This window comes from Molossus molossus, unplaced genomic scaffold, assembly GCF_014108415.1.
Source record: "Molossus molossus isolate mMolMol1 unplaced genomic scaffold, mMolMol1.p scaffold_m16_p_8, whole genome shotgun sequence".
Classification (NCBI taxonomy): Eukaryota; Metazoa; Chordata; class Mammalia; order Chiroptera; family Molossidae; genus Molossus; species Molossus molossus.
Window position 1 is genome coordinate 22,017,224 of NW_023425402.1, and position 13,355 is coordinate 22,030,578.

The following is a 13,355-nucleotide window of genomic DNA, read 5'->3' on the forward strand; positions in this document are numbered from 1 at the left end:
ATCATCACCCAGAAGGTAGTCAGTATGTTTTAATCATTCTGGCTTCATTTCTCATCATTAATTAAGCAAACAATACAGCTGCTCTCTTTCATTTACTCTTAGTCCTTTTAGAGAAAGAATGTACTTGGTAGGTTAAGAACAAAGTCTTGGCCCTGGCTGGTGTGGCTCAGTTGGTTGAGCATCTTCCCATGCACTGAGAGGTTGCCAGTTCTATTCCCATCAGGGCACCTGCCTGGGTTCGGGGCTTGATCTCCAGTAGGGGGCGTGCAGGGGGAAGCCAATCGATGTTTCTCTCTCTCCCCCTCCCTTTCTCTCTCTCTAAAATCAATATAAACATGTTTAAAAAGAAAAAAAAAAAAAGAATATATACTTAGACTAAAACAGCCTGGGTTAAAATTCTTACTCTGTTGAACTGTAAACTGTGTAACCCTGAGCAATTTCTCAATAGCCCTGGGCCTCTGTTTCTCTGTCAATAAGAACGGCAATAATAATATCACTTATATCACAGAGTTGTTATGAGGATTAAGTTAGTTCATATATGAAGTATAATTCCCACCATGTTGTTAGTTGTCAAAAAATGTTTAAAATACCATTATTATTATTTCACAGGTGACCAAGTGCTCATCTTCCTTTATTCAATATTAACCTAAGTTCAAATCAAACCATAAATGTAATTGTCTTTTAGGAGAAATATATTTGTTTTATGAAAAATTTTTTCTTCTCAAGCTAAAGAGAGATTTTCTGGGAGTTTCAAAACCTCTCTCTCTCTCTAAAAAAAAAAGAATGTTCTAAGTATGGGTATATGTTTCTGTGTATCAGAGGCATCACCTTTCTCCTGTATGTTTGTTCACATGGAGAATGTTCTAGATAGACAGATGGATAGATATAAGATAGATAGATAGATAGATAGATAGATAGATAGATAGATAGAAAGAAAGAAATATCTTCTTTTCATATGCTCTGTCTTTCAAACATAAACTGTGAATCTATTCTACAACACCTAAAACAATAATCTAATTGGTCAATGATTTTAAGTCCTCTTGGCACTGTGACTGCTTATTCCACCTTTAATAAAGGTAGGCTGAGCTATTTTTTCTGCACTTATAAGTGCCTACCTATTTCCACATTCTTTACTGTGTTGATAGATAATCCCCAACTAGACTGGCCTGGTTCAGTCTGTCTGTGATTATTTAATTAATGGATTGTTTTACTTACTTGGTAAAATCAGGACGTCATCCCCAGGGCCTGGAATGGTATGGTTGTGTCCTCCCCAGCCCTCTTCAACACCTGTCCATGCTTCAGGGAGAGACCATTTTAAAGCTGATTCAGGTGCAGAGGTAGAAGCTAGAAAACAAGTTGGAAGTAGCAAAAAGTAATTGAGAATTTGATTCACTGAGATATCTTGAAATTTTTATTATTATTTTAGAATGCTGGTAATAGTTTCACCTCCAAAAGTAGCCACTTTTTAATATTTTATAGCTTTCCAAAAATTTTTATCAGGTACCAAGCAAGTAATTATTCATTCCTTTGATTACCACCACTTCTAGGGAAAATATATTCACTTTTGTTATTAAACAGTTGTTTTTTGCCTTCTTATAATTATTCTATGTGTTTATCATGAAATATTTAAAAATTCAAATACAGAACAAAAAATAAAAAATAATAATTGCTTCTAACCACACTACCTAGAGATAACAGCATTAACCTTTTATTTATATTTTCTTCCAGAATTTCTAAGCATTTTTATAAAATTGAGACTATATCATATATGTAGTTTTACATTTAATTCTTAATTTATTTAGCTTAGTAGTTGTTCATATGCATTTTCTAATGTCATTAAAACTACTTGTAAACATAATTTTAATGGCTACATAATATTTTGAATGTAAAGTCCAAAATTAATTTCTAATGTTTGGTATTTAGGCTCTTTCCACTTTCTTTTTAAATTATAAATAACTGTAGACAAATTTGCCAATAATCCTGATTTCTTCTTTTTTTATGTTTTTATTGATTTTTTTTAGAGAGAGAGGAAAGGAGAGAGAGACAGAAACATCCATGTGACAAACATCAATCAGCTGCCTCCTGCACACCCCCTACTGGGGATCGTGCCTGCAACCTGGGCATGTGCCCTGACCAGAAATCAAACCAGGACCTCTCAGTCCATGGGACGGCACTCAATCCACTGAGCCACGGTGGCTGGGCTTGATTTCTTCTTAAGTAACATCTTAATAGTGGAATCACTGAGTCAAAAGGTATGATCTCACAGCTCCTAATGAATATTAAAGGCAGCATAATAATCTGGACACCTCTCATTGTAATAATCTATATACAGCTCATGTGTTTCAAATGTTCTTTATTGATTCTGCCACGGATAATCAAAAGACATTTTCTTTTCAACCACACCACTGGCCTCTTCATCAGGGAATTAAACATAAAAAGTAGCATACATCTGCTACTTTTCAATGAGAAATACCCAGCATCACTTCGTGTACACATGCTGAACTGTACCCACATGTTCTTTTCTGGAATGTAATCCCTACTACAGAGTCACAGGGCAGAGAGATTATCTTGAAAGAGAATGAAAAGATTCACAGATGACTGGAATTCTTATTCCAGTACAGATCTTGTTTTATTCAGTATTACTTTAAGTAGCTCAAATCAAACCACAAATGGAATTAAATCTTATAGGAGAAATAGATTTGTTCTATGAAGAATATTTTTTTCTCACGCTAGAAAAATGTCCTGGGAGTTTCAGAAAGGCATATGATGGGAGATCTCACATGACTGGTGGGAGAGACAGATCTCATCCATTTCTTGCTAATTTCATAAGCATAAATAATCAGTGCCTTCTCTGTGAGAATTGTCCTAAAAATGTAGGCATACAAAAAGAAATAAAATGCCATACTTGCTCCAAGAAGTTAACAGCATTGTGTAAGTTGTGTAAGCAAATATTGGGAGGAGCTCTGAGGGAAGTTCTCTTTAATGGTCCCCAACCAGGGAGGAAGTGAGACTTTGCCAGGAGAGGCTTCCTGGACAGGGAGCATCTGGGCTACATTTGAAAGGCTTGGGAGTGATAAAAGGTAACAGGAGAATGGGATGTGGTAAGAGTTTACAGTGTAGACAGACGGATAAGCATGAGCAATGGCAAGAAAGAGGAGATCGAGTGAAGGAACTCTGGGCAGTTTGGGATGCTGAGCCACAGAGCTGGAAGGAGGCAAATGATGAGTCTGTAGAAGCCACCAGAGGTCAATATGTGAAGGGTAATGAAGATGGAGGAGCCAAGGATGACCTCTGGGTTTCCATCATGGGTGGTGACAGGCAGAGATAGAGATTTCCATTAGGACATATATTAATGAATTCAGTTTGGGTCATGTAGAGTTTAGTGTGTCTGCGAGGCCTCTAGGTGAAAACATACCACAAACAGAGAATAAAAATGAATCTGAAGGATGGAAAAGGGCTCTGACTCAGAGAGACAGATTATGGCATCATGGGCCCAGGAGGTCGTATTTGAAACAGGATGCTTGTGGTAGACAGTTCCAGAGGTTACGGTGTAAAAAGAGAAAAGATTGTGGTCAGAACCATGGGGAACACCCAATTATTTTATCTATCTGAATCAATTATATATATATATATATATATATATATATATATATATATATATATATATAGTGGTCAAGTAGAAATCCTAGGCAATTTAACTAGCACAAAGTACACCTCATACCATTTTGCACTGTCTAGAAACAAGCATCACTCAGAAAGAGGCTTTATATATATTTTATAAAAACCAATGCTATAATATCTTTCTAATGTTCCTCCCAATTTTGACTTCTTTTCAGCACTCTACCCTAAATATTCAGGTGGAGATAGGATGGGAACATTTGTTGAAATGGCCACTAACTGGCACCACAAGCTCCAGAAGGAAGATGTCCTGAAGCCTTATTTCCAGTGATATTTTAAACAGGCAATAACTAGGTTCTTCAAAACCCTGTGCCAAGCCTCAAAACCCCATAATTGCTTTAATTTTACATTGCAGATGTGGAACACAAACATTCTCCACTTTAGTCATCTTCACTCGTTCATAAGAGAGTTAAAAAAAAAATGTCTTAAATTGAACAAACAAATCTTAAAGTAGCTATTCTAAGCGATGTTATTAGAAATGAATTTGATCATCCTCTACCATGCCGCCTTCAGATAAAAACAGTTAATGAATAAGGAAACACTAAAACGTGTTTCCTGCATAGTTATTAGATTTCCATGTAGTTACTAACTGGCTTCTCTATGACTGTTATTAATATAGAAAGTGAGGAGAGGAAAAGAGCTCATGACAATGAAAGAAGAAGCAGAGATATTCAGGAAGAACTAGGAGAGAGGAGTGTCTCAGAAACCTAAGAAATAAATGTCCAAAGGGAAGACGTGATCTCGTTCATAGCACATTTCTGATAAAAGAAGGAACAAGAAGTGGCTGCTGGATTGGGCGACCAGTGCATGAGTGATCAGGATGAGAGCAGACCCAGGTCTCAAGAGGGAGACAGTGGATTCCAGGGGATTGAGGAATGCAGTGGAGAGAAGGAAGGAATGACATTGGGTCAGAATATCCTCAGAGCTCACTGAGGAACCTTTAAAATGTGACTCTCAGCCTTTGATCTGTCTCCCCAAGTAGATGAGTTAGACTTATCTTGAAACTGGAGTCTGTAAATTTTGGTCAGGACCAACATTCATAATGAAGCCTCAGCCTACTTTCCTCTACAGATCTGTCACTCATTGACAATCAAAGTTTGAGGTGGCTTGAACTTCATATCTGAGCTAGACATTGCCCTTTTACCTTAATCCTTCACCTACCCCAGTTTTTTGTTTTGTTTTGTTTTGTCTTTTTAACATTATAGTTTACTCTTGGTGGTGTACATTCTATGGGTATGGACAAATACATAATGACATAGATCCATCATTACAGTGTCATTCAGAGTAATTTCATGGCCCTAAAAATCCTCTGTGCTCTGCATACGCATCTCTCTCAGCTTTTGATAGCTCTGCATGAAGAGGAAGCTAGTATTTAGAGAAGTCTGCAGAAGGGATATCAACTAGAGGAGAATTAGGTAGGTATTCATAAATTTTGTTTTGTTTGGTTTTCATCAAGAAGCAATACACAGAAGGAGCCAGTAAAGAAGGACAGGTTAACCACACAAGACAAAGAATTGTTTGCTGATGGGACAAAGTTTGGGGGATGTGGGAAAGAATGGGCTAACTTTAAACAGGAGAAAGAGTGACAGATTCTCACAGACCAGAGGAAAGGAAATAAACTTAGATCTCTGGGGAAAGGGTTGGCAAAATGAGGGAGAGAATGTGGACAGTATTTGAGATCAGCCCCCACTGAAAAAAACAACATGGTTAAGGTAAAGCCTCTTCAGAAATACTTTGATCTTCCATCATAGTGGTTGCTTCACCCATTCCCTTCCTTCCATCTTTTATAAATGATCGTGGACACTGAGAGGAAGCTAATAAAGCCATCGTGTTGGGGGAGCATGAAAGACCTGCACTGAGGTATTCAAAAAACTAGGTACCATCTTTACCCAAATTCACATAAATCTGTATCTCAACCCACTAAGCATCCATACAACAATTTACATCACCACCTCCTCCTCTGCCTCTCCCCATAATTAACCCATATGTCCCCTAATTTTGGCTGTCTCTAGAGTTTCCTGTCCACAATTCCTCACAGTGACCAGCACAATCTTGTATACAGGATAAGCTCTCAGTTAGCTGAGTGAGCTAGGAGGTTCTTTGAGGTGGGAAACTTTAACCAAAACTGTTTCATCTATGTTACATACTCATATCAAATCCCTGAATAGGTTAACATATAGATAGAACTCCATGAATTATTTCATTCTTGTTTTGTCAAATAATTTTTTATGTTGTAATAATTTTACTATCTTTCATAGAGCTATTCATTAAGTAAAATACACACCCATATTTATTTAACTTTTGACATTTGCACATATACCCTACACTATGGGAATCAGGCAATGCCTGGGAACCATATTAATATTTGAATTTCTTTCTAAAGAATGGTAATGTACTAACTCTGTGACTTCCTGCATTTTAGAATAGTTTTCTGTCCCAAACTACATAGGCTAGGAAAACTGGCTATACGTTATTGATCCTAACCGAATTCATACATCTATATATGCCATAAAAGGTAACTGAAGTGCCTTAACACATAGCAGAAAGAACACTAGAATGAACCGGGAAACTGAGTTCTCATCCAGGCTAACCACTGACTACGGAGGTGTCCACGTAAACTGTCTAGGCTTCCACACGCTCATTTATGAAATGGGGCACCTGGATAGGATAGCCTATGATGTTTATTCCCTTATTAAAGTTCTACAATTCCATTAAGCATTGGCTTTCTATTTACTCATCATATTGTAATTCACAGATCAAACGATGTATCTCCCAGTTAAACTGACCCCTGCTGAAAAGACCCTAGGTGCTGGGCACTCACATTGTCCTTCCAAGGAGTCCTCAGCACAGGAACCTTCATACTAAGTGCGGTGGCATGCCACCCTAACCACAGCTGTTGAACGAGGACTGGCTGTCATAAATGGTTCAGTATCCTCTGAAGGGTCCTGGCATGAGAGCTTCCCCAATAGCTAGATTCTCTATAAAACAGGGACTGACTTAACCAATCTAATCTCTTTGTGAGGATTTTGAACACAGAACTTTCAGAGACAACTGTAAGATACTTTCCCTTGGTAACAGTTATTGGAAATTTAATCATTTGATTGACATCTAGCTGACCATAAGACCCCATAAAATCAGACCATTGCCTATCGCTCTGTCCTCTTGTACCTCCCACAAGAGGCACTCAATTACTAAGGCTTTTTGGAGCCATCTAAAACAAAACAGAAACAAACTCATAAAGATGGAGAACAAGCTGATGGTCGCCAGATGGAAGAGATGTTGGGAAGATGGTAGAAAAGGTAAAATGGAGCCCTGGCTGTTTTGGCTCAGGGTTTAGAGCATCAGCCCAGGGACCAATGAGTCACCGGTTCGATTCTAGTCAAGGGCACGTACCTCGGTTGAGATTTGTCCCTGGCCCTAGTTGGGGTCATGCAGGAGACAGCCACTCAATGTGTCCTTTCATGCCAATGTTTCTCTCTCTCTGTCTCTCCCTGTGTCTCCCTCCTACTCTATCTGAACAAAAATGGAAAAGTGTCCTCAGATGAGGATAAATAGATAAATAAATCCTGGGGGTGTAATGTACAAAACAAAGAATATCATCAATCATATTGTAATAACTATGTATGGAGCCAAATGGATACTAAATTCATTGGGGGGAATCACTTCATAGACATATAAATGATCACCATGCTGTACACCTTAAACTAATAAAATATTAAACATCAACTATAATTGACAAATAAGATTTTAAAATTTAAAAATAAAAAGAGAAGTTGCTTCATGCAGAGACTGAATAAAGTCTCTGTTATTTTTTGAAGAAAAAGAAAAAAAGGAAGGTCAGGGTTTACGGCAGCTCAGAACAGTTATGAAAACAAAGAATCAGATTCTTTCTAGTCCAATAATATGGAGTAGTAAGCATCAGTACTTCTACTTTATAGTTTATGTTCAGTACCTTTGCTTCAGTTATTTATTAATTTCCGTGGAGGAATTAACCATTTTATGATTAGCATAGGCTCTGCTCTAACGGGGCAAAAACGCCACTGGAAATCAAAGGAAAACTGGACCTTGGAAAAGATGTCTCCCTACTACAAACATCCAGTTAAACGGACTCAGAATAAACAAAAACAAACAATGAAATGCATTAGAAGGTGCTCATGAGTCATTTAGTCTTTGAAAATTTGGCTTTTATGAGTTAGAACCATTCCACAGAACCATCTGACTTTGGGGGATGGTTTGTTTACCATGATTTCCTGAAATTACTGGGAACAATTAAAAGTTGAGATACCCTGATTTTTTTTTTTTTCCGTTTGGTGGGGGCCAATAGCCCAGCTGCAGATTCGGACTCCTGTGTGCACATATGGTCCATAATTTATAAAATGTGCATATGTACATGTTTTCATCTTACTTTCCAATGATTTGAAATGTGCCCTTCTTAGATCTTTCTGTGACAACAGACACACTGTAGCTATAGGGTTGGCACCACAGAGCTGTTAGGCATAAAAGCATGAGGACAGATACCTGCCTGTTTATAAACAACACAATGGGAAGAATTTGTAGAACCATTGTGGGAGGACATTGTACTGTATGTACCAGGCATTTCTATTTGTGGGGGTTAATACTCACCTGAAATAGTTGGGGGCACACCTTCCTTCACCTGGAGAATCACTTGGACTTGGCCTTCACCTGAAACTGAACACAAAAAGCCACAACATGGATGTGATGCAAAGATGGTCTTAACACAAAAGATATTCATATGTGAGAATGGTGGCTTTATGCTATATTCTCCCCAACATCACTAAATTTTAAAAATAAAATACAAATAAAGTCCCCTCTAACAGTAATTTCCAACATTTGAGTTTGATTGCTTTTATTTGATTAAACTTAATTGCACTGAGGTTTTCCCAAGAATCTGCACATAGATAATTAGGGGATAAAAACCTTGAGACATATGTTCTTTGAAGGCCAATATTGGTCGGCAGGGTGTACCTCGTACCCTATTTCCTCTCCATCATTTTGAAAGCTCAGCTTGTAGAATTCCTGTTTTTCACCAATAGAGTTCAGATCACCCATGAAATGTATTTGCTTTACCTTTATCTAAATTGTTCTTTTAATGAAGGCTTTTCTCCACCCTGCCCCCCTTTCTTCTTCCATCTTCCAAACCAACTGAGCACATTTTAAAGGCCTGGGGTTCATTAATTTTAAGTGTTCGATAAATTAGTGGAAATAATCAAAAGGCCTGATTCTTTCTGATAATGACAACTTGATGTCAGTATAAACCAGTAGATTAAGCTGGGAACATATGCTCCTTTGCCGAAAGAGGCTGCTATAATTAAATAGTGAATGCATCTACAAGGTGCTCTCACGCCTGATTAATTAGTAATCAGGTGCGCAAACTCCACTTTCTGGTAACACCTTGTCTCTTATTGGTTAATTACCTTTCTGCCTTATCAGATGTCATGGGGAGCCAGCACCTCCCACCATCGGAGGGCCCACTGCTGCTGAAGTCTGCAGCCTTGAGACCTTGGTCAAACCCATGCTCTCCATTGGCCTTTCCCTGGATCCCTGAGCCCTCTGCTCCAACGCAGAGTGAAATAGACCAAGAATCCACCCTTCTATACAAAGCATAAGCTTCAGAACATTACAAAGAAAATCATCCCCAAAGGAATGCATGAAGAGACCTCTTTTATTCTTCTATTCACATTTTGATCATTGTTCTCATTTGAATTTCTTCCCATTATAAAAAGCATGAGTCTGTGGCTTTCTCCCAACACTGTATACATTTTGAGACCAGGTACAATGGCCACCACGTTCTTTCACATGTTCATTGCTACTTCCAAGACCCCACGTATATTGTTTCTTTATCCTATTGCATAGTTCACCCACTTTTCTGTCTTTAATAACAATAATAATAAAGCCACTAAAATGTCTTTCTTATCTCTTTTTTATTCTAGAATGTCTAACTTACCCAATTTCATTCATCATTTTGCTCAAATGATGGATGCATTTCCTAAAGTTCTTTAAAATCATACTGTAATATTTATTCTAAGCCAGCTCTCAATTTAGCAAATATATGTCCAGCATCAACTGTGTTTAGTTAAGGATGGAAACTAAAAGATACATTTGCAAAGCTATTGCTCCTTTTATTCTTTATTTTAAATCCTCACCCAAGTACATTTTTGCATTTATCTTCAGATAGAGCGGGGGGGGGGGGGGGAGTGGCATCGACTTGAGAGAGACACATTGAGTGGTTGCCACCCACACGACCCCAACTGGTGCTGGGGACAAACTGCAACCGAGTTATGTGTCCTTAGCAGGAACCGAACCTAGGACTCTCCGGTCTGCAGGCCAATGCTGTAACTGCTGAGCCAAACCAGCAGGGTTATTGCTCCCTTTATTCAAGTGAATGTGTGAATGTCATTCAATCCAAGAAAAGCAGTTTCAGTACCAGAGAAAAGTTACCAAAAGTCAAAATGTCTGATTTTCCATCCCACCACTACCTGTCCATGCCCTTCTGCAGAGCATGTGCGCATGGCTCAGAGCTATTTCTTCCCAAACACCATTTCTGTGTCCTGAGAGTGGTGTTGTGGAGAGTGGGGGGAAGAATGTGGGTGCTGCAGTCCAACTGCCTAAATTTGAATCCTGGGTCCTTCAGTTCCTATATGTGGGCAACTGACAAGTTATTCACTCTTCTGAAGCTCAGTCACTTCATCCATAAAATGGGAATAATCATACTGTCTGCCTCACAGGGTTATTGGGAAGAAGAGATGAAATAATCTATGCAATAGGCTTAGTGCCTGGCACATTATGGAGAAAAAAGTTAGCTATTCTCGCCCCTGGTATTCAGACATGCTTATGATTCTAAGAGCCAGTCCGCAAAACTCAAGAAATATGCTTTTATTCTTTTCACTCTTTTTACGGCTGCCCCTCATCATGATGGGCCACGATGTTTGGAGTTGTGAGCATGTTGACCAGCTCTGCTAAAATCTGTTAAGCACTATAAAAGACACAGTACCTGTTAAGTGTCATTTCCGAATAAATATGGAAATCACATGGGAATAAAGGTATTGTCTTGGGAAGGGTTTAAAAGCCTTCCACAAGCTGTGATGCTGCACATATGTTTTCTCAGTGCTTATGATTTTTGATTCTGTGTTTGCAATATGAGAATGGTTAATCTGCTTTGTTTATAAATGGAGCCTTATTGCAGCTGATCCTTCCCAGACTATGAGAATATCTGATTGGTCCTCAAAACAAAAGAAGTCTATGGGTTAATTATGGCCAAGTGATTCTGACAGGTGTTATATGATCTGAGCTTGCTATAAATACAGACATCTAGGAGGAAGAGAAAATGTGCTAAGGAAATAGTTTCTGGTAAAAGGAAAGAGAACTCCTCGGCTGGAAATGATACTAGTGTCTACCAGAGGTACATGCTGTGCTTGGCAAAGTTTGTCTTCACTGGGACACTAGAGGAGAGAAAAAGTAATCATTCTCTCTTGGAATTTTGGAGAGATAAATAGGTATCTACACAGAAAGAAAAAGCACATGGCATCTCAGCAGGTTGTAGACTCCTTTCCTACTTTATTCCTCATTGATATTCTCACTTCACCATGGAGGTTGAGGCACATGTGAGGACCTCTCATCTGACCTGCATTTATATAGCATGAGTCAGCCATTGACTACACATGGAGAGAGCACAGAACAGCAACTGTGGTCTGTGTCTGCAGATTCGGTTCATTCTCACCCTGGCTCCTGCTTTCTCTCTCTGCCTCTGTCAGCCCTAGGCCCAGACTCCAGCTCTGTCTTCCTGAGCCAGCTGCTGGACTGGGTCCTCTCTCTGCATGTTCAGTTTAGCTTGCCCTATCAGCTACCTCCACCTCTTTCCCTGGACCTGCCTCACACACCTGTACATTCTGGCTCTGCTCCTCCTTACCTGTTCACTGAACTTGACCTTGCTCCCCAGACATTAGCCTCTTTCACTTAGCCACAAGAAGGCTTACTTGTCAGTTGGTCCCTGGGCAGCTGAAGTTTGATTCACGAGGCCACACGCCTGTCTGATTGCAGCCTCACAGAGACAGTGCCAGAGTAACCTTGGCCCTCGTCACACAGGACCTCTTAAAAACCTTCATAGAAACATTATATGAAAACCCTGTGATCTACTTCAACATACATTCTTAAAAGAGTGTGAGTTTTTTAAGTGTAAGAGTAAAAGAACTTGATCGAGACACCGATAGATACATCTGCATTAACCACAGTCCTGAGAGTTAGCTCAATTAAATCTTCTTAATTAACTCAGAGAACAATAACAATTGTTATTCTGACTCAGAGCGATGTTTGCCACGCATGGGGCATTTGTGATTTCCTGGGCCCTCTGCAGATCTACAGAACCAGAACTTGCAGGGAGGAGCCTGGTAGCAAGCATCCCAGCTGTTTGCCCACAAGGCACGTCTAGAAAGCACCGAATTGAGGAATTTTACAACTTCTCTCATACCGTACTCTCAAAAACGTGGTTTGTTCTCAGAAGCAGGTGTTCTTTCTTTTTCAACATGGTTTTCTTGATTTTTTAGAGAGAGAAGAAGGCAAAGAGAGATAGAAACATCAATGTGAGAGAGAAACATCGATCAGCTGCCTCCTGCACGCCCCCTACTGGGGATCAAGCCCGCAACTTAGGCATGTGCCCCGACCCGGAATCAAACCAGGACCTCTCAGCCCATGGGAAATGCTCAGTCCATCGAGCCACAACAGCCGGGCAGAAGCAGGTGTTCTTAACAAGTGAGGAGATCCAATTTTTTTTTTAAAAAAAGGATCCTTGTGTTCACACTTCTTACTTTTAATCTATTATACCAAAAGCTTGCAAACCACATTATATTCCCAAAATATAAAATGTGAGGTGGTAATTTTAGTAGCATAAACTGTTAAAGTATTTTTTAAAGTATTTTTGAAGGTCATTAAACCCATGATTTAATGAATATTATTGCTTGAGAACATTTTTTTAAAAATAAGTCAGTGTGGGCATTGATTTAAGAAAAATCTTAAGTAAATAATAGTACAGGATGCATAAGGATGAGATAAACTGGAAAGGTGATACTCAAACATCTCAAGTTTAGGCAGAATAGAGTTAATCAATAAGTGTAGGTTATGCAAACAAAACCCACCAGTATAGTAGGATAAGTAAGGAGCCTGAGTCAGAAAAGCTGAGTTTTAAAACTGGTTGGTGCTACCTGTGCCCAGCCCTGTGTGGACTTAGGGTAGCTGCCAGTATCCCTGAGCATTAGCCCCTTAATCTGAGTGACCCCTAGAATAAGTATTGATTCTGACTTCTTAGTTTTTCTTTCTTCCTTATTTGTTTCCATTTCTTCCTCCCTTTTCCTTTTTAAGAAGTTACTTGTCATCAAGAGGCAGAATCCCTTTCCACATTTCCAGTGGCTGTATTTTTGCCATGAAGTTGAGTGCATTCCCCTGAAGTCAATCCTCTATATTACCGGCAAAAATCCCTGGGGAATCTTTGGGAAATGAATTTTCTATAAGAATGTAAATTAATTTATTAACTAGAATGCTATAGATTGCCTTAGAGGGGACACAGCATGGAATGTCTGCCGAGTTTCGAAGAATTATGATTCTGCTCTGCTTATGAAATCCTCCCAAAGAGATCTGGGAGCCAGCCGAGCCAGCTTCCCACCTCA

At 39.1% G+C, this 13,355-nt stretch overlaps 1 protein-coding gene across 1 annotated transcript in view; it reads right to left on the reverse strand.

The window, feature by feature from the left end:
* The window catches only part of PKHD1 (PKHD1 ciliary IPT domain containing fibrocystin/polyductin), a 471,475-nt gene that overhangs the window by 229,692 nt on the left and 228,428 nt on the right, over window positions 1-13,355 (reverse strand). The window contains exons 50-51 of the mRNA XM_036248838.1: window positions 8,302-8,367; window positions 1,216-1,344 (exon numbers count right to left, since the gene is read on the reverse strand). Coding sequence (XP_036104731.1) covers window positions 1,216-1,344; window positions 8,302-8,367 — 195 coding nt within the window. The remainder of the gene's footprint in view (window positions 1-1,215; window positions 1,345-8,301; window positions 8,368-13,355) is intronic.